General features: G+C 33.8%; 1 protein-coding gene and 1 non-coding gene across 2 annotated transcripts in view; both read left to right on the top strand.

The window, feature by feature from the left end:
* TRDN (triadin) overlaps positions 1–21,063 on the top strand; it is a 102,309-nt gene extending 81,246 nt beyond the window's left edge. Inside the window, exon 9 of the mRNA XM_049772619.1 lies at positions 20,960–21,063. Coding sequence (XP_049628576.1) covers positions 20,960–21,063 — 104 coding nt within the window. The remainder of the gene's footprint in view (positions 1–20,959) is intronic.
* LOC126007432 (U6 spliceosomal RNA) lies at positions 10,080–10,181 on the top strand. Its single transcript, XR_007495005.1, has one exon. It is a non-coding gene; the product is annotated as a U6 spliceosomal RNA (small nuclear RNA).
* Positions 21,064–21,679: the final 616 nt, after the last annotated feature.

Genomic DNA, 21,679 nt, shown 5'->3' with positions numbered 1-21,679 from the left:
CTCTGTTTTAAAATAATATTCTTATTTGTGTGTCTGTGCATATGTGTGAGTGTGTTTGGGACACACAAAGAGATAGTCATGGATTAGTCTTGGTTCTGTACTCATAAATTATTTCTAGTGGGATTAAGAGAACCATATGCAGTACTGGAAATTGAACCTACATTGGCTACATGCAAGGCAAGTGCTTTGTCCATGGTATTATCACACTAACCCCAATAAAACACTTTCTATTTTAGTCTTTAACAGTCTTTATATGACAGATACTGTTTTTAGACAAGTCTTGACTATAATAATTGGGATATCTTTCAAATTGAGGAAAATAGATATAGAAAATTAACCAATATTGATATATTAAAACTGTTTACATGTAAAATAAAAATCATTTAATATGATCTTTTATAGATATTTCATACTTCATAAGCCTGTTTAATTTTCTATTATTCATGAAAATGATTAAATTAACAATGATTTTCTCCTAGAGGAACATTTTTCCTTCTATAATTATAAATAGCCTCCTGGCAGTTACTGAATAAGCATTGTATTGTTTCAAATGACAAAATAGTTTCGATTACACACACTTTATGACAGAAAGAAAAGTTGAATGATATACAAATGTGTCGTTCATGTGAGCTTATATTTGAGAATGTGACTGTAGCATGAAGCTTATTAAATAATAATTTGAATATGGCCTTATTTTATTTTTAAGTGGTATCACTGCAATTTTTGAGCTTATGCTTTATGTTTATATTTGAAATTTGTGGGCTTTTATCTTTTTTCTGAAGCACACATTAAAATTTTTTAATTTTAGGAGATGTCAAGTCTGTTTTTGTCTTTCCTGTGGTTAGTTCCTAAAAATATAACTGTTTCTTTCACATTTGGTCTGTCTTAATTATATACTTGAATTATTAGTGAATAAGACTATTTGAACTTCTTAAATATGGAATATTTTTTATGTGTCAGAGAATCTTTAAAATTCAGTTAGCCTGGGGTACTGGGAAGAAAAAAAATTCAGTAGGGCAGTGAGGAAAGTAAAGAAATGAGAAATGAAGTTTTCTCACAGATGAAAACAAAGGGGAAAAAAAGCAAAGAAGTGTGAAACATTTTGTCTTTTTATCGAATTCTTTATTGTGTGGCAGTAGTAAAATGGTCTTGGGAAAAGGTCTTGAGAAAGAAACCATGTTGATTATTATTTTATTTTAAGGAGATTCATGCATAGGCTACACTGCTTTTCATATTCCATGTGAAAGATTTAAAAATGATTATCTCTGCTTTAATGGTATAGAAAAAATCCACAGAGACTTAGTAAACATGGCTAATCCAGAACTGTTGAAAAACTCCAGTTTTCTACAAATATATATCCATACCCATACCCATACCCTCTGTGCTTTAGGAATGTTTAAGTACTATCAAAAACCATGATAATAGTATTGATGATAGTGATGAGAAATTAGTTACTTCTTACTCAATGGTAAGACATGAAAGACACCCTATCAACCTATTGATACAGAACACTCATTCAATTCCCACCAAAACACAGGTGACAGATAATAGACTCTAATTTCATACATTAGCAAGTTCAATCTAGATAAACGTGTGGTATTTATTCACATAGATCGAGATTTTTCCAGATCTATTAAATATGAAAAAACTTTTGAAAATAAGGATGTGGAATCACAGTCTTCTAGCTTTTTGTCTTTTCACCCTATTTCTCACCATATCTGACAAAAAAGTTTTTCTTATCATATAAATTTCAAACTTGTCAGCAAACCTTTTCAATATAGCTATAAAGAAAGCAGTCTTCTGATAACTTTTGTCAGTCTGGTTTCAATAAGAAGAATCAAAAGAATATGGTATTAAAAGTCAATCATACTTTCAGTTATTCCTGTGATTCTATCTATATTTTATACATTTGGGTTATTATCAAATGTTTGATAAAATCCTAAGTTTACTTTAAAAGTTTATAGTTGTCTATTAATTCACCATATTTTAAATGTATTTTATTATTAATTGTCAGAGTAGTAGCAAATTGTAATGGAAAATAACATAAAATAAATACTTTTCAAAGATTGTTGGTGGATCCTGAAGTAACTGAAAATGAAAAAAAATAACAGATTTTTATAGTTTAGGTATTTTAACAAACAACTGTACCAAGTTAATCCTGTCAGTAACCTTTTCAGTAGAATCTTATAGTCAAATAACCAATAATGGTAAGTAGTTGATTAGTAATTCTGTAATAGAAAAAATTATGTCTTATATTCTACACAATTATATTTAATATTGCACACATAGTTAAAATGATGTTAAAGAATTTTTAACTAACATAATGAATATTTTTTCTATCTTCTTATCATCAAGTGCCTTAGAAAACATGTTTTCTCTTTTAGTAAAAATTATTATATATATTTCTTATTGGACAATCAGACCTCAAAAACCTTATTTGAATTAATTTTTACTGAAAATGCATGGCTAAATCTAAAGGTTATTTGTATTTCTAATAAATATGAAGTGAAGTAAGGCTTAACACATCCATTGTCATTGTCATTTATTTATAGTATATAATACTGTATTTTAGGTTTGCTCTTTATAACTATTTTAAAATTTTATAGTCATTAAATTTTATAGTATAATAGCAAGTGTAGCATTTACATTTAATATTATGAAGACTTATAAATACCTTCATATATTTGTTCATTCCTTCTTAACTTTATGCAATTTATGAATGCATTCAATGCTGTCAAGCAAAATGTATTGCATTGTGAATCATACTTGGGTTCTAACTGTACATCAATTGGTTACCCTAACAAGTCATTCATGTTCTTTGGTTTTCATTATGATGTGGACTGCAACATTTTCTTTTTTTTTTTTTTTAATGCATAATTTTTTTTTATTTAAACACCTTGATTACATACATGATTGTGTTTGGGTTTCAGTCATAAAAGGAACACCACCCATCACCAGTGCAACATTCCCATCACCCAAGTCCCAAATCTCCCTCCTCCCCACCCAACCCCCGCCTGTACCCTAAACAGGCTCTACATTTCCCTCATACATTCTCAATATTAGGACAGTTCAAAATGTAGTTATTTCTCTAACTAAACTCATCACTCTTTGTGGTGAGCTTCCTGAGGAAAGCTGGAACTTCCAGCTCTTTTCTCTTTTGTGTCTGAAAATTATTATTACCAGGGTGTCTTTCATTTTTCTTAAAACCCATAGATGAGTGAGACCATTCTGCGTTTTTCTCTCTCTCTCTGACTTATTTCACTCAGCATAATAGATTCCATGTACATCCATGTATAGGAAAATTTCATGACTTCATCTCTCCTGACAGCTGCATAATATTCCATTGTGTATATGTACCACAGTTTCTTTAGCCATTCGTCTGTTGAAGGGCATCTTGGTTGTTTCCAGAGTCTTGCTATGGTAAATAGAGCTGCAATGAATATAGGTGTAAGGAAGGGGTTTTTGTATTGTATTTTTGTGTTCCTAGGGTATATTCCTAGGAGTGGTATAGCTGGATCGTATGGGAGCTCGATTTCCAGTTTTTGGAGGAATCTCCATATTGCTTTCCATAAAGGTTGAACTAGACAGCATTCCCACCAGCAGTGGATAAGAGTTCCTTTCTCTCCACATCCCCGCCAACACTGTTTATTCTCATTCTTTGTGATGTGTGCCATTCTCTGGGGTGTGAGGTGGTATCTCATCGTTGTTTTGATTTGCATCTCCCTGATGATTAGTGATGTGGAACATTTTTTCATGTGTCTTTTGGCCATGCGTATTTCTTCTTTGTCAAAGTGTCTGTTCATTTCTTCTCCCCATTTTTTGATGGGGTTAGATGTTTTTTTCTTGTAAAGTTCTGTCAGTGCCTTGTATATTTTGGAGATTAGCCCCTTATCTGATGGGTATTGGGTGAATAGTTTCTCCCACTCAGTGGGTGGCTCTTGTATCCTGGGCACTATTTCCTTTGAGGTGCAGAAGCTTCTCAGCTTAATATATTCCCATCTGTTAATCTCTGCTTTCACTTGCTTGGAGAGTGCAGTTTCCTCCTTGAAGATGCCTGTAATGTCCTGTAGTGTTTTGCCTATGTGCTATTCTATATATCTTATGGTTTTGGGGCTGATATCGAGGTCTTTAATCCATTTGGATTTTACCTTTGTACATGATGTTAGCTGGGGGTCTAAGTTTAATTTTTTGCAAGTGGCTATCCAATTGTGCCAACACCACTTGTTGAAGAGGCTTTCCCTGCTCCATTTAGGATTTCCTGCTCCTTTATCAAAAATTAGATGGTTGTATGTCTGGGGAACATTTTCTGAGTATTCAAGCCTATTCCACTGATCTGAGGACCTATCCTTATTCCAATACCATGCTGTTTTGATAACTGTTGCTTTGTAGTACAGTTTAAAGTTGGGAAAAGTAATTCCTCCCATATTCTTTTTCCCAATGATTGCTTTAGCTATTCGAGGGTGTTTATTGTTCCAAATGAATTTCAAGAGTGTCTGATCCACTTCTTTGAAGAATGTCATGGGTATCTTTAGAGGGATGGCATTAAATCTGTATAATGCCTTGGGGAGTATTGACATTTTGATGATGTTAATCCTGCCAATCCATGAGCAGGGTATGTGTTTCCATTTCCGTGTGTCCTCTCTTATTTCTTGGAGCAGAGTTTTATAGTTTTCTTTGTATAGGTCCTTCACATATTTAGTCAAGTTGATTCCAAGATATTTGAGTTTGTGTGGTACTATTGTGAATGGGGTTGTTTTCTTAATGTCCATTTCATCCTTATTACTATTGGTATATAGAAAGGCCATTGATTTTTGTGTGTTAATTTTGTAGCCTGCCACCTTGCTATATGAGTCTATTGTTTCTAGAAGCTGTTTGATAGAGTCTTTAGGGTTTTCTAAGTAGAGTATCATGTCATCTGCAAACAGTGAGAGCTTGACTTCTTCCTTTCCTATCTGGATTCCCTTGATATCCTTTTCTTGCCTAATCGCTATAGCAAGTACTTCCAGTGCTATGTTGAATAGGAGTGGTGAGAGAGGACAGCCTTGTCTTGTGCCAGAATTTAGAGGGAAGGCTTTCAGTTTTTCTCCATTGAGGATAATATTTGCCACTGGCTTGTGGTAGATGGCCTTCACTATATTGAGAAAGGTTCCCTCCATTCCCATCTTGCTGAGAGTTTTGATCAAGAAATGGTGTTGGACCTTATCAAATGCTTTCTCTGCATCTATTGATATGATCATGTGGTTTTTATTTTTCTTGTTATTGATGTTGTGTATTATGTTGATAGATTTACGGATGTTAAACCAGCCTTGCATTCCTGGGATGAAACCTACTTGATCGTAGTGGATGATCTTCTTAACGAGGCATTGAATCCTATTTGCCAGGATTTTGTTGAGGATCTTTGCATCTGCATTCATCAGTGATATTGGTCTGTAATTTTCTTTTTTGGTAGCGTCTCTGTCTGGTTTAGGTATCAAGGTGATGTTGGCTTCATAAAAGCTATTTGGAAGTGTTTCTGTTTGTTCAATTTCATGAAAGAGTCTTGCCAAGATTGGCAGTAGTTCCTCTTGGAAAGTTTGATAGAATTCATTAGTGAATCCATCTGGACCTGGGCTTTTGTTTTTCGGCAGACATTTGATTACTGTTTTAATTTCATCAATGGTGATGGGGGTGTTTAGATATGCTACATCCTCTTCCTTCAACCGTGGAAGATTATAAGAGTCCAAGAATTTATCCATTTCTTCCAGGTTCTCATTTTTAGTGGCGTAGAGTTTTTCAAAGTAGTTTCTGATTACCCTTTGAATCTCTGTCATATCAGTAGTGATCTCTCCTTTTTCATTCCTGATACGAGTTATCAAGTTTCTCTCTCTCTCTTTCTTTGTTAGGTTTGCCAGTGGTCTATCAATCTTGTTTATTTTTTCAAAGAACCAACTTCTGCTTTCGTTGATCTTTCGGATTGTTTTTTGAGTTTCCACTTCGTTGATTTCTGCTCTCAGCTTTGTTATTTCCTTCTGTCTTCCTATTCTTGGGTCCTTTTGTTGAGCATTTTCTAGTTCTATTAGCTGTGTCATTAAGCTACTCAGGTAAGCTCCTTCTTCCTTCCTGATGTGTGCTTGCAAAGCTATAATTTTCCTCTCAGTACTGCTTTTGCTGTGTCCCATAAGTTCTGAGAGTTTGTGTCTTTATTGTCATTTGTTTCCAGGAACCTTTTTATTTCCTCCTTGATTTCATCTCGGACCCACTGGTTATTGAGCATGAGGCTGTTTAACTTCCAGGTGTTAAAGTGTTTCTTCTGAGTCCCTTTGGAGTTCACAAATAATTTCAGAGCCTTGTGGTCAGCGAAGGTAGTCTGCAAAATTTCTATCCTCTTGATCTTATGGAGGTATGTTTTATGTGCCAGCATGTAGTCTATCCTGGAGAATGTCCCATGTACATTGGAGAAGAATGTGTATCCAGGTTTCTGGGGATGGAGTGTCCTATATATATCCACTAGGCCTCTTTCTTCCATTTCTCTCCTCAGGTCTAGTATATTCTTGTTGGGTTTCAGTCTGGTTGACCTGTCCAGTGTTGACAAAGCCGTGTTAAGGTCCCCCACAATTATTGTGTTGTTGTTGATATTATTTTTCAGATTTGTCAACAGTTGTATTAAATATTTTGCTGGCCCCTCATTCGGTGCATATATGTTTAGGAGAGTGAATTCTTCCTGCTCTACGTACCCCTTGATTAATATAAAATGTCCGTCTTTGTCCCTTACAACCTTCCTGAGTATAAAGTTTGCATTATCTGATATTAGTATGGCCACTCCAGCTTTTTTATGGGTGTTGTTTGCTTGGATAACTTTTCTCCAGCCTTTTATTTTGAGTCTATGTTTGTTCTGACTATTCAGGTGCGTTTCTTGTAGGCAGCAGAAGGTTGGATTGAGTTTTTTGATCCATTTAGCCACTCTGTGTCTCTTAACTGGTGCATTTAGTCCATTGACGTTGAGAGAAAGAATTGTCCTGGGATTTAACGCCATCTTTATTTCAAAATTTGGTGTGTCTTTTGGGTAGTCTTGTCTTAGATTAGGTCTTTCAGTTTTTCTCTTAAGACTGGTTTTGTGTCTGTGAAGTTTCTGAGCTGTTTTTTGTCTGTGAAACCATGTATTCTTCCATCAAACCGGAAAGTGAGTTTTGCTGGGTATAGTATTCTGGGTGAAGCATTCATTTCATTCAGTCTTGTCACAATATCCCACCACTGCTTTCTGGCATTGAGCGTTTCTGGTGACAGGTCTGCTGTAAATCTCAGGGAAGCTTGCTTGAACATGATTTCCCCTTTTGATCTTGCTGTTTTCAGAATTCTGTCTCTATCTGTGGGATTTGTCATTGTGACTAGGATGTGTCTTGGGGTGGTTTTTCTGGGGTCTCTTTGGTTGGTACTCTTCGGGCATGCAGGATTTGATCACATATATTCTTTAGCTCTGGAAGTTTCTCTTTAATGATGTTCTTGACCATTGATTCTTCCTGGAAATTTTCTTCCTGGGTCTCTGGGACTCCAATGATTCTTAAGTTGTTTCTGTTGATCTTATCATAGACTTCTATTTTCGTCTGTTCCCATTCTTTGACTAATTTTTCCATTGTCTGCTCATTTGCTTTAAGTTTTTTGTCCAATCTCTCCTGCTGTATGGAATTGTTATGTATCTCATCTTCCACAGCACCAAGTCTATTCTCAGCTTCTGATACCCTGTCCCAGAGCTTATCCATTTTGTCATTCACTTCGTTTACTGACTTTTTCAGTCCTGTTAGTTGACATGTTATTTCAGTTTGGAGTTTTGTCATTTCTGCCTTCATATTTTCTTGGTTCTTATTAGTGTTCTGTTCAACTCGATCCATGGTTTCTTGGAGTCTGTTGAGCACCTTCCATATTGCTAGTCTAAAGTCCTTATCTGAGAGGTTGATTAGTTGTTCAGTCATTATCTGGTCCTCAGAATTGTCATCTTCATTCTCTATGTCTGATGCTGGCCTGCGTTGTTTCCCCATTGTCACACTTGTATTGTGGGTTTTTCTACGTGTTGTGGTGGTATTCATTGTCTATATGATGTAGGCAGCACACTCCTCTGGCTCCTCCCTTTCTGGATGGGCTGACTTGCCTCTAAGGGAGGGGAGTCCTCCTTGGATGAAGCCTCACACTGGGTCAAATCTTAGGCCCGAGCATGCAACAGAGAAGACAGTCCAGAGAGAAATGTTTGCTTCTGTGATATAGCGCCGTTCTTAGTGTGATTTTTCCTTCTTGTTTCAATGGAGTTCTTTCCTTAGAAAGAGTGCAGGGCCGCGTAGCGAAGCGGAGCGGCCGTGCTCCTCTGAGCCTCTTTTTGCCCCACTCGCAAGAGTTTCACGCAAGAGGACAGTAGACAGACATAGACAGGTCACACTCACAGTCTTTCACAGCTGAGCCCCACTGGGCCGGTGTACTTTCGCGGATTTTCCCCGCCTGGTGTCACACACAGGGAGCCAGCTTTTGCAAAGGTTAGCCGGTTTTTATGCTCTGAAGTCCCTCCCTGAAAATGGCGTCTGGGCGAGCGAGGTTTCTGGAGCCTCTTTTTGCCCCACTCGCAAGAGTTTCACACAAGAGGACAGTAGACAGACATAGACAGGTCACACTCACAGTCTTTCACAGCTGAGCCCCACTGGGCCGGTGTACTTTCGCGGATTTTCCCCGCCTGGTGTCACACACAGGGAGCCAGCTTTTGCAAAGGTTAGCCGGTTTTTATGCTCTGAAGTCCCTCCCTGAAAATGGCGTCTGGGCGAGCGAGGTTTCTGGAGCCTCTTTTTGCCCCACTCGCAAGAGTTTCACGCAAGAGGACAGTAGACAGACATAGACAGGTCACACTCACAGTCTTTCACAGCTGAGCCCCACTGGGCCGGTGTACTTTCGCGGATTTTCCCCGCCTGGTGTCACACACAGGGAGCCAGCTTTTGCAAAGGTTAGCCGGTTTTTATGCTCTGAAGTCCCTCCCTGAAAATGGCGTCTCGCAACATTTTCTGAAACTCAGACTGTATCCTTTTTTCTAACTAGCTATGGATGCATGCATTAATATTTTACTTTATTTGGGAAGGGAGCAGATATTGTAATTAGGACTGGTTCCCAGTGATACTCAGTAGTTCATGTGGTGCCAGGATTTGAATAAGGGTTGACTGTATGTAACAAAAGTGCTTAAATCCGTGTACTAGGTCTGTACTTTACCTTATGAGAGATATGTCTGCATATATTTGACCGAAGTAATAGACAGACTGACTGTTGCACAGCTGCCCAGATAATCTCTGGCACTGGAGGTCCTAATAAGAACCACATCCTCAGACCATCACAGTGAACCTCAGACTACCCATTATCATAGCTATAGGAGAGTGAAGAAGTTCTTCAGACTCCTAAATACAACTCCAAAGTTCTTTTTACTTGACCAAAAATACATTGCTGTTTTAGATTTTATTCTCAAGATTATTTGATGAGGAATTTAGAAAGCATTTTTTGTAATAAACAAATACAAAGGAAATTAAAGTGTAAGCTCTAGTTAGAGAAGATAAAGTGGGTATAAATATGCCAAAGAAATATCTTAAAAATAGAACTAAGATTTAGGCAACGACTTGAATAGGCTATATTTTAGGTTATTTTATCACTGAAAATTTTAAATTTCATGAATCTGGAAATTCATTGGAATGTTACTGTTAAAGTAAGACACCTAAATTATAATTATATGAAACATAATTTATATTTATGTTTTTAATCAAGACTTCATTACATTTTTAAATCAAGACTCATTACATTTTTTTCTTTAGATCTGGGTTTTCTACGAAAAGAATAAAATCGTATTCATATTTACCATTTTCCGTTTCTTCCATCTTTACTGTTACTTTTAGTTTATCTTATATGCAAAAACAAATTGATATCAAGTTGAAAGAAACACTGTTTAGATGTTTCTAAAAATTTTTTTTGAAATTGGTAAGGCAAACAGTAATGAAAAAATGGATTTTTAAATACTGAAATTATTTGATGGATTTTTTTAAGTTACTTGTGCATATAAAACTTAAAAACTTAAAACTATAAAACTTGTGCTCGCTTTGACAAATACTAAAATTGGAATGATACAGAGAAGATTAGCATGGCCCCTGCGCAAGGATGACACGCAAATTCGTGAAGCGTTCCATATAAAGTAAAAGAAAAAAAAACTATAAAACTTAACACTTAAACTATAAAAACTTAAAGAAACCTATGACCATTTTTACCATAACATTTAAGTATTAATAAATCTTCCAACTTGTATGAATCATTTTTAATAAGAGGTGAAACATTAACATTTATCTTGAGATTTTTAATGGTTATTTAAATAAAATGTAATAAGAATGTCATAATCAGTGTATTCTCAATGTAGAAATTTGGTAAATGCACTAATTCTAGAGTATACTTTTAATTTGAAAAATTAAGTACTGAAATAATTTATTTCAAATGTCACATACACATTTCTAAATTCTATGGATACAGTTCTCTATATAAATATTTTTTAGGCCACAAACATTGCTACTTTTTCAAGGGTAAAGAAAAACATTTTAGAACTTTTAATGTAATACAAGTCTTTTCTATAGCTGGATTTTCTGTGGTAAAGTATCCCTCATCAATTGGACATGAGGGGAAAATACTAATATTGCCTTTATCATTTTTGATCAAAAGAATACATAAATATATATCTACTATTTCTTCCATCAAAGTGAATATGCAAATATATAGCAGAACATGAAAATATTAAGGAAGCTCTTTATCAGGATCCAAAGAATTCTTTCTAATAAAAGCATTTTTGTCTGGAATGTGCACTTTGATCAAAGTAGTTGAAACCTTTGTTATTTTAAGCACATTTAGAGTGGAGTCACAAAATCACTATATCTTAATAGACTGACTTAAATGTTTTAAAAATCATAGAGTCATATAAATTTTATTAATTACTCTTAAGACATATACTTGGAAAAATCCAGTGATATAATCAAGGTTATTCAGCTCTTTTTTTTATATGTTTTTGCTAGAAAAGACAAAAAAATATAACATGGATCACAAAAAACACCAAGAAAGTAGTCCATAAGTAGAACTAATTAGGTAAATGGGAAATTACTGCTCTTATTGAACAATATACTTCTCAATAGGAACATACTTATGTAGAACTACAAGTTATCCTTTTTTTTTCTTCCTCTACTTTTAAAAAATTCAATAAGTTCTATTGAATTTATTCCAAAATGTACTCTGAATCCATATATTGTTCTACAACTTCTGTAATTCATGGAAAACATATTTAAATGATTATTCATAACAAATGCATTCATTATAGTCATTTTTATACATGTTAGTAGAATATTTACTTCCATTTTATTTTTTGTCTCCAAACAGTACATACTAATTCTAATTTTCATGAAGTAGGTGTCTCTGTGTTATTGATTCTGTGTTTGTTACAATTTCCGTAAACATGCCAAAATCACTCAACAAATATTTGTTGCAAAAAAAAAAGAAACCTCCATTCCAACCCACATATTAAGTCCAAATCACCTTTAAATAACTATCTCACTCTGCCTTCCATAACCTTTACTCTAAAAACACTTTTTGTTCACACAGCAGCAAATGGTATTTTACAAAACTTACATTTTATCTAAAATCATTCAAAAGCTTATCATTATTCTTAAAACTTAGACTCTTAACTCACTTGAACACCTTAAAATGTTAATTTGTCTGAGATTCTCTTTGCTGTCTGCCCCCACTGACATTTAATGTAGTCAAGTAGTTCCTAGCTTAAGATTTTTGACCAGGGATTTCCTAAAACAAACAAAAACTCTTTATGCCAGACACGAGAAAAAAAAATTTATGAAGATCATCCTAAGGTGTATTCCTATTTAAGTACTTAAGTTCCAGCACAATTGTCATTGTTGTAGAGAAGGGCATTTTATAAATTATACATGGTGTGTTGTTTTGCACTTAAAGGCTTCATATTCTTCTCATCTTTTTCAGAGACCCTTGTAGGTTTGGGGGCTGAAATAAAAATAAAAACTCCCTCATAATTTCACCTTATTCAGGTATTCTATGCTAATTCTTATACAAAACTGTATACTAAGAGAAAGCACAATTATTTTTCTGACAGGCACAAAGTTTCAGATAGATTAGTATTTTACCAATTTTATATGATCTTTTTCCTCATTTAACAATAACACTGTCATGTGCTATTTCCTTCTCCTGAAGTAACATTGTTTTATTATGCTATTTAGTTTTAGGGGTACAGTCTTAACAGACAATATATGTCTATATATTTGTATAAATATAAACCACATTATGTGCAATAACATAAATCTATACATAATCATAGATTTACTCAAGTAGCCTATTTCATTTTCTTCCCTTTAGTAATCACTAATTTGGCTGAATAATCTAAAATTTATTTTTAATCAATGCATTTTAGTCATTGTATTTCTCTATATAGTATATAATAATAATGTCATGCAGTGTGTCTTTCTTTGTATGACTTATTTCATTAAACATAATTTTTTACTCTTATGTTGTGGAAAATGACTGGATTTTATACTTTTTATAGACAACTATTAAACAATTGAATATAAATACAATATCAACTTTACTTATTTTTCAATAAGCAATTAAGTTTCTCTACTTCTTCGTCATAGTTAGCAATAAATTAGTGAAGATGCAGCTACATGTATCTCTTCAAATGTTTTATTTTCTTCAAGTAAATATATAGCAGTGATGAGCACCATCAGGAGTGATACTTGAGCACTGCCATGTATGCAACCTAACTCAGTACAAACTTAGTAGTTGCAAAGCCATGTATATATCTTTTCCCCAAATGTTTATTTAAGCACCATAATTTATATGATTTTAATAGTTTTTTCTTGATATTTTATATATTAAAAAACCCTTGACCAGTGCAACGTTCTCATCACCAATATCCCAAGTGTCCCTCCTCCCCACTGTAAGCTGTACACTGGGGAGTACACTGGCCTGTACTCTAGACAGGCTTTCTATTTCCATCGTTCAGTCACATTTTGTTATGATAGTTCTCAATGTAATTATTTCTGTGACTGCACCCAACAATCTCTGTGGTGAACTTCAGGTTGGGAGCTGGACACTCCAGTCCTCCTATTTTTGTCCCTGAGAATCATTGCACAAATATCTTTTATTTTTCTCTATACCCATAGATTTAGTGAGGCCATTCTGTGTTTTTCTTATTTCACTCCACATAATAGATTCCATATACACCCATGTACAGGAAAATTTCATGACTTCATCTTTTCTGACGGCTGCATAATATTCCATTGTATATATGTATCATAGTTTCTTTAGCCATTCATACTGAGGGGCACCTGGGCTCTTTCTAAAGTCTGGCTATTGTAAACAATGCTGCAATAAATATAGGTGTGAGGAAGAGATTTCTGTATTGTATTTTTGTATACCTAGGATATATCCCTAGGACTGGTATAGCTGGATCGTATGGGAGCTCAACTTCCAGCTTTTGGAGAAATCTCCATATCACTTTCCACAAAGGTTGGACTAGACATTATCCCCACCAGCAGTGAATAAGAGCTCCTTTCTCACCACATTTCAGCCAGCACTGCTTGTTCTCATACTTTCTGATGTGTGCCAATCTCTGTGACGTGAGATGGTACCTCATAGTTGCTTCAATTTGCATCTCCCTAATGACTAGTGATATACAGATTTAATGTGACCCTTCTATAGATAACCATGACATTTTTTCAAAGAAGTGGATCAAACACTTCTGAAATTCATTTGGAACAATAAGCACCCATGAATAGCTAAAGCAATACTTGGGAAAAAGAATATGGGAGGTATTACTCTCCCCAACTTTAAACTGTACTACAAAGCCATAGTTATCAAAACAGCATGGTATTGGAATAAAGACAGACCCTCAGATCAGTGGAATAGGCTTGAGTACTTAGAGAATGTTCCCCAGACATATCGTCACCTAAGTTTTGATAAAGGAGCAAGAAATTCTAAATGGAACAAGGAAGGCCTCTTCAATAAGTGATGTTGGCACAAGTGGCTAGCCACTTGTAAAAAAAAAAAGTGAACTTAGACCTCCAGCTAACACCATGTACTAAGATAAAATCCTTGGGATTAAAGACCTAGATATCAGACTTGAAACCTTAAAGTATATAGAACAAGATGCAAGTGAAACACTCCATGACATTGAGACTAAAGGCATTTTTAAGGAGGAAACAGTACTCTCCAAACAAGTGAAAGCAGAAATAAATGGACGTGACTATATTAAGCTGAGAATCTTCTGCACATCAAAGGAAATAGTGCCCAGAATACAAGAACCACCCACTGAGTGGGAGAAATTATTCACCCAATACCCATCAGATAAGGGGTTAATATCCATAATATACAAGGCACTGACAGAACTTCACAAGAAAAAAATCATCTAACCCCAACAAAAAATGGGGAGAAGAAATGAACAGACACTTTGACAAAGAAGAAATACAAATGGCTAAAAGACCCATGAAAAAATGCTCCACATCACTAATCATCAGGGAGATGTAAATTATAATATGATTCATCAGTTTAATTTATACAATTTCTCCATCCATGCCCATATTGCCATTGTATTTCTATGATTGACTTTTCGAGAAACTATATAATACACTAACAGTCTATTTATGGGACATTTTTTCTAAATACTATCTTTTATGTTTGCTTCTTATAGCTAAGATATTAGTCATTCTCACAGGTCAAAAATATTGCAGCATAGTTTTGATTTTATTTCCTTTATATAAGAGATAAAGAATATCTTTTCATGTACCTGTTGAACAGCCATCTTAGCTTTTATGCCTCTACATCTATAAAATCTGAAATTATTTGTACTCATTTTTAAATCAACTGTTTCTTCCATCTCTAGTGTACAAACCATAACAGTTTTTATCTAAACTGTTATTCCTCTGTAATTTAATGATAATTTACATGAGAGACACCACAAACAAGGTGGAACTAATATAGTCTCAGTTTTTCTTGAGATTCCTGCAATCTAAGTTGAGTAATAATCATGCATTTACTGTATATATCTGTCAATAGACCATTTGTATGGAATGGAAATTGAACACTATATAATTAGAAGATAAGAATATGTTTATAATTATAGCAAACATTTCCTCAACCCACCTACCTTATACTTCTGGATATGTTCAGATGCTTCCTTATTTCTCAGATGTCTATTTCATAGACAAATTCACAAACCTGTAATTTTTATAGAAGTGGCTCTTCAGTTTTTTTAATGGAAGGTTTGGGAAAGGATAGTTTTCATTCTGTGCTTTGTAAGCACTCAAAAAGGACCTTATGAGACAAAGAAACATTCAGTAAAAAAACTTGAAGGTTAATGTGCTCCTATTTTTTTTTTTTTTTTTTTTTTTTTTTTTTTTGGTTTTTGGGCCACACCCTGTGACGCTCAGGGGTTACTCCTGGCTATGCGCTCAGAAGTTGCTCCTGGCTTCTTGGGGGACCATATGGGACGCCGGGGGATCGAACCGCGGTCCGTCCTAGGTTAGCGCAGGCAAGGCAGGCACCTTACCTCCAGCGCCACCGCCCGGCCCCAATGTGCTCCTATTTTAACAAATACACTAGTATAATCATTTCTCAGTCTAAACATAAATCAATATTTCTATGCAATTTAAAGTTTATTTAATTTTAAATTTTATAAAAAATATTATTGAAAAATATTAGTGTAGGAACTTCTGTCTATGTATAAAGAATGTAATTTCTTCTGAAAATTTTAATGACACATTTTTACTACATTCAGAATATGATGAGATAATTCAGTCAGCTAGATTTCATGTTTTTAGCAAGATACCTGTATTCAATACCCAACATTATATGATCCCTAGAACACCTTCAAGAGTGGTGACTCCTGAGAACTGGACTGAGCCACTCCTTATCAAGCACTGTTAGGAGGAGCTTCAAATTAAAAACACCTAATAAATAATCAAATGATTATCTTTTATTATACTTAGTCATAAACCAAAAACATTTAAAACCACATTTATAAAATTTATAATTTAATAAAATTTATAAAACAAATTGTGTCATTTACAGTTTAAAGTAATTTTGTCTTGCTTAAATACACATTAATTTTATGTTGCTAGTCATTTAATAGCATTACAACTCAATCCTATGATTTACTCTTGTTTCTTGTTTGCAGTTCAGATCCTTCCAAAGAATTTTTAGCCTTCTGTGTTTTCAAAGAATGCCTGGAAAAAATGTATTGGGGACTAAGGAATAAAATGTTTATCAAGTATTGAATAAAATAATATTTATATTGTGTTGATCTTTGACCATAGACATCAGATTTTTATAAATTGTCTAGACAGAAATAAGTTCTAATAATAGAACAAATTATAATTTCGTGTAGTATACTGTTTTTGGTTTCTTTCCATTCCATCTTATCTGAATTCAGCTTGTAACTTCCTACTTGACTTGAGAATCTGATTAATTCTATTGATCATTTTTAACAAAGTTAAGAAATTATCATTAACTAAAGTTGTTAGAAAGAATGCAAGCTATTATTCCCAATAATATGTGACTAAATAAGAAATAAAAAATTACATTGACTTTTGTGAGAAAAATTTCAGAACACTGCAACATTAGCAGCCTGCAAACATGCCATTCAGATTACAGAAATATGTCAACCAAAATAATTCAGAATAAAAACTACCTTCAAATATCAGAGCTATTTTCATGTAATAACTTATAAAGTGAAGAATGCCTTTATATTATCAAAGTAAATTTCAACAACCTAAATATCTCCTTTAAAGTGACATCCGCAAGAATTTAAAATTATAAGCATCTTTCTTGTAAATGAGCTAACTATTTCTGTCTTGTTATATTTATATGTTGGCATATTTGTTTCCTTACTTTGCTTGTCTATTTCAAGATTTCATGTATCATTAGATGTGATATAGGTTGCAAATGCATGAAAGAAAGGGGATGTACATATTCATTTACATATAAAAATGGCATCTAATTTTAATAGTACTCTATACCATCATTTAAAAAAATAGTACTAGAATCAAGTGTTAACCAAGTATAATGTATGTGGATTTGCTTTAGTGACCCCAAGCACAGCAAAATCCTGTCCAGGATTAATAATTATGCTGTCAAGATTGACTCTCATTGAGTAAGGTAGACATTAGCTTTTTCCTTTCCCTTTTCCCTAAGTACCTGCTTCCTCAATTGCTTACCTTGCTCTGAACCAGGAACTCAGCCAGATTAGAGAGCAAGAATACAGCAATCCCCATACTTCAAATATTTACATTGCTTCTAGGAAAAATGTTTCTACTTTTTCTAACTGAAATTCAAATTTAATTGCTTGTATGACTAAAGGTCAATAGCAAAAAAATTATATAGCATTCACCATTTGTTTTGTAGCAACTGTTACAGGGGCAACTCATACACAGGGCATTGTTGTGAGTGCTAATAATCCTTTTCCTCAAAATCCATTATGCAGGCTGAGTGTTTCAACTACATTCTTTCTTTTATAATAATTTTTATTGTGACCAAAAAGAAATAACACATCTTTCACAGTAATATTTAAGGTATATAGTAACAATAAGTCTGGGCCATTCCCACCACCAAGATTGTCTTCCCTCCACCCCTTTTCCCAGCATGTGTCCCATATCTTCCTCCTTTGCTCCCAGAGTGCTAGTGTAACTGTTCCCCTCTGTGTATAGCTTGTTTTAGATAGATTATCGATTCTGTACAACTGCATTCTTGTTTTTATGTTACTTATTCGGTATCATTTTCTAGTTTTAGAAATGCAATGTTTTATTTTTTTAACATAAATTTGTTTTTTAGTTCTATGTAATTTGGCTTGGTAAGGGTTTTATAGAAATGCTCTACTAAGCATGGGGCTGGAGCGATAGCATTGCAGTAGTGTGCTTCCCTTGCATGCAGCTGACCCAGGACAAACCTGTGTTCCTTCTGTGTCCCATCCCCTGTGTTCCAATGGTCCCCAAGCAAGGAGAGACTTCTGAGAGCAGTCAGGAGTAATCCCTGAGCGTTGCAAGGAGAGGCCCATAAACAAACAAACAAACAAACAAACAAATGCTTTAAAGTAATGTGTGAAGCCAAGATATAATCTCTATAATTTTAGTTGAAGATAATTTCTGGTATAAACTGGATAGTGTGTCATATACCTCAGAAACATTAGTTAATTTAAGAAACAGCATTACAGACCATTTCTGCACCAGAATTAATCTCTTACCAGGATTATACTTTGATCTTTCCCACTCTATTTTTTCTTAGGGGGACACACCTGACAATGATCAGAGCTTACTCCTGGCTCTGTGCCCAGGAATTCATATTGGCAGGCATGTAGTTAATATGACAGGCTGTGAATTAGACTCAGTAGACCATAAGCAAGACAAATACACAACTTGCTGTACTTTCATTTTGGCCCCTGGCTAATACACCCTTTCTTCAAAACTGCAGACAAAGATAAGATTGACATGGCTTTATTTGTTATGTTTTTGGTTTTGTCTTCTTTTGTTTGTTCTCCTCCCATAATATCTCTACCATATCATCTCTCTACAGATTACTTCTCATAAGCATGCCAAATGGTAGTAACCTATGTCCTACAGTGTTTCTGTTAAGATTACTAGTGGGATTTAAAAAAAAATATGTCAGTATAGTAACATACTTAGAGATAATAGAAATGAGGGCAGAAGGACCAGTTAATGATATGAAACTTATCATAAAGTGTGGTAAGTAAATATAGAGAAATAACTACACTAACATGTATCATGATAATGATAGAGAAATACAATGCCTATCTCAAAGACAGGCAGGAGATGGGTAAGGAGAAAAATAGAAACATTGATGGCAGTAATGTTGCACTGATAAATGGATGTGTGCATTTTATGTCTAAAGCCAAATATGAACACGCTTGTAACCACGGTGTTTAAATAAAGAAATTATTATTTTAAAAAAAGGACATAATGGCTACTGAGGATTCCTTTTATTCTTGAAGCATTCACATAGATCCTCATGTTGTTTGTTAAATCAAGGCTACTGTTGAAGCAAGGTTACATTAAAAAATATAATTTTGCTGTATGAAGAGCACTTATAGGATAATGCTTTGGAACTTGTAGATTTCAGGCCTGCAATCCACCCTTGTGAGCCATATTCCTAATTTACTGAAAATTTTTGATGTTAATACTTAGGTTTTATGGCTCTTTAGTACTGGTACATGCAATTTTTAAACAAAACAAGGAGATACTTTACTAAATCATGTATAATTTTGATAGAACATTTTAAATATAGTTTAAAATAAGTTTACAGAGAGCTTATCAGGACTATATTAGTTTAGAGTTAATGAATATATGTGAGAATTTTCAGTCAAGACTGGAAAAGGATTTTTACATGTATTCCTAAAACTTATAAAGGACATAGAAGTTAGGGTGAAAACTTGACCTCCTATAGAAGAAAAAAGATTATTTCATTTGCTAAAGCAGTTTGAGAGGTGCTTTGAGTGCAAATCTGGATCCTCCATGCAAATCTAGTTCCATACCAGAAATTGAGGGTCCTGAATACATGCTCTAATGCTTCATCTAAAAATAAAAATTATCACTATCACTGAATAACCTCACGACACATTATAATTTAGGAAAACTGAGATTGTTCTATTTGTAAAGTAATATATAAATCTTGCTCAATGGAAAATGATGTGTCAATTTATGTCTAGCATATAAACATTTACTTCACTCAGATAAGAACTCTTGCATTATACTATTCAAGTCTTCTTTTCCAAAAACAAAAATAAATTAATGTGAACATATATATTTTAGGCATATATCCTGCATGGTATATAATAATAAGCTTTCCTTTTATGCCAGATGGAAGATATTAAGAAATAAATCTAAATAATTTCAACAATTAAAAATATCCTGTAATTAAAGAACACTAATATCTTTTTAGCATAAAGCCTCTTTTTTTCTTTATTCACCACCACAGAAAATGGTGAGCACCACTACATTGTTTTGTCTGAAAATATGTAGCTTACCAGAATGAAATAAATTTGACAATTCTAAAAAGAAAAAATGTTCAATAGTAGGCAGATTCTTCTGATATTTGATAAGAACTAGTTAACATTAGATTTTATCTGAATCTTAGACATGCCCATGCTGATTCTTAAACAAAATATCATGCAAATAAAACCAATAATGTAGCAGGAAATTAAAAATATTATTAATAACAAACATTTCAAAAACATTTTATATGATATCACGTTATCTAATATTTATAGTTCATAGCTATGAAGGTTTTTGTTAATTAATGAATCTGCTTGGGTTAAGAAAGCACTTAGAAACAATTATAGGATTTTACATAGTTCATAATAAGCCCAGAAACTGGAGGGACCTTTTCTATAGTCTAAAAAAAGACTATATTTTTCCTTTGGCCCTTTATTTACTTAACTATGGGCCAATTATTTTGTGAGAGAAAATGTACCTATTCAATATAAAAAGGTCTATAAATTTTAACCTTTTTTGATTGCCTATTATATCATATGAGGAGTTTTATTTAAGTGAAAAAAAGTTACTTTTCATAGATTACAATATCTCCGAGATTCTGTGATTTTATTTTTCATAATTTAGGGTGTATACTGAAAATAGTTTAATTAAATTGCATGTTTGTTTTCTATTAATAAAATCCAATAGACATTTACACTATATATAACTATGAAAAATAATACAAAATTATTTTAAATTTAACTGATTTTTTGTATAAATTCAACTAAAGATCAAATCTAATAGCATTCTTATTGCATAATAAAATAAATCTGTGTTTTGTATCATGAATGATATATGTTAGGAAGAGTTCGCTGCAGGTATGGTTTTAAATTTGATGGATTTTTTTCAATAACTACTGTTCATTGTACCTACAGGACAAAGTCCAGCCATACCACCTCCTTTACCAAAAGCTCAACCTCCGAGACCTTCTGACTCACCACTTACTCTTGAAGGTATATTTAATTTTTTCAAAGATTAATTTAGAAAAATACAATAGTTACAATAGCATTAGCAAAATATTTAAGTTTTTGTTTAGCTAAGGTTAGTTTAAATTAAGTTTCCTTTTTCTAAATTTACCATTTGCTTCTTTCTGAAAAATATTAGTACCCAAAAGAATTCAAACTTCATATATTCAAGCTTCAGAAAGAATCTTTTTTTTTTTTTTTTTTTTTGGTTTTTGGGTCACACCCGGTGACGCTCAGGGGTTACTCCTGGCTATGTGCTCAGAAGTCGCTCCTGGCTTGGGGGACCATATGGGACACCGGGGGATCGAACCGCGGTCCATCCAAGGTTAGCGCAGGCAAGGCAGGCACCTTACCTCTAGCGCCACCGCCCGGCCCCATGCTTCAGAAAGAATCTTAAGCCCTAAAATATGAGAAAAATGCTCTAAGGCATGTTTTGAAATTATTACCATTTGCTTCCAATTTGATCAATTTTGTAATTTTAGATTCTGTGGCCAGAGTTTCTGGATTCTGGAAGGCCAATATTTTAGTTATTTGAATAAATTTGAGAAGCATTTTAAATTCAATCTTCAAATTCTTTATAAAAGTGGTGGTAAATACTAGTATTAATAATATTTATACAAAGCATTATTC

The sequence above is a fragment of the Suncus etruscus genome, chromosome 4 (genome assembly GCF_024139225.1).
Source record: "Suncus etruscus isolate mSunEtr1 chromosome 4, mSunEtr1.pri.cur, whole genome shotgun sequence".
Taxonomy (NCBI): Eukaryota; Metazoa; Chordata; class Mammalia; order Eulipotyphla; family Soricidae; genus Suncus; species Suncus etruscus.
This window is presented reverse-complemented; position numbering and strand designations above follow the sequence as displayed.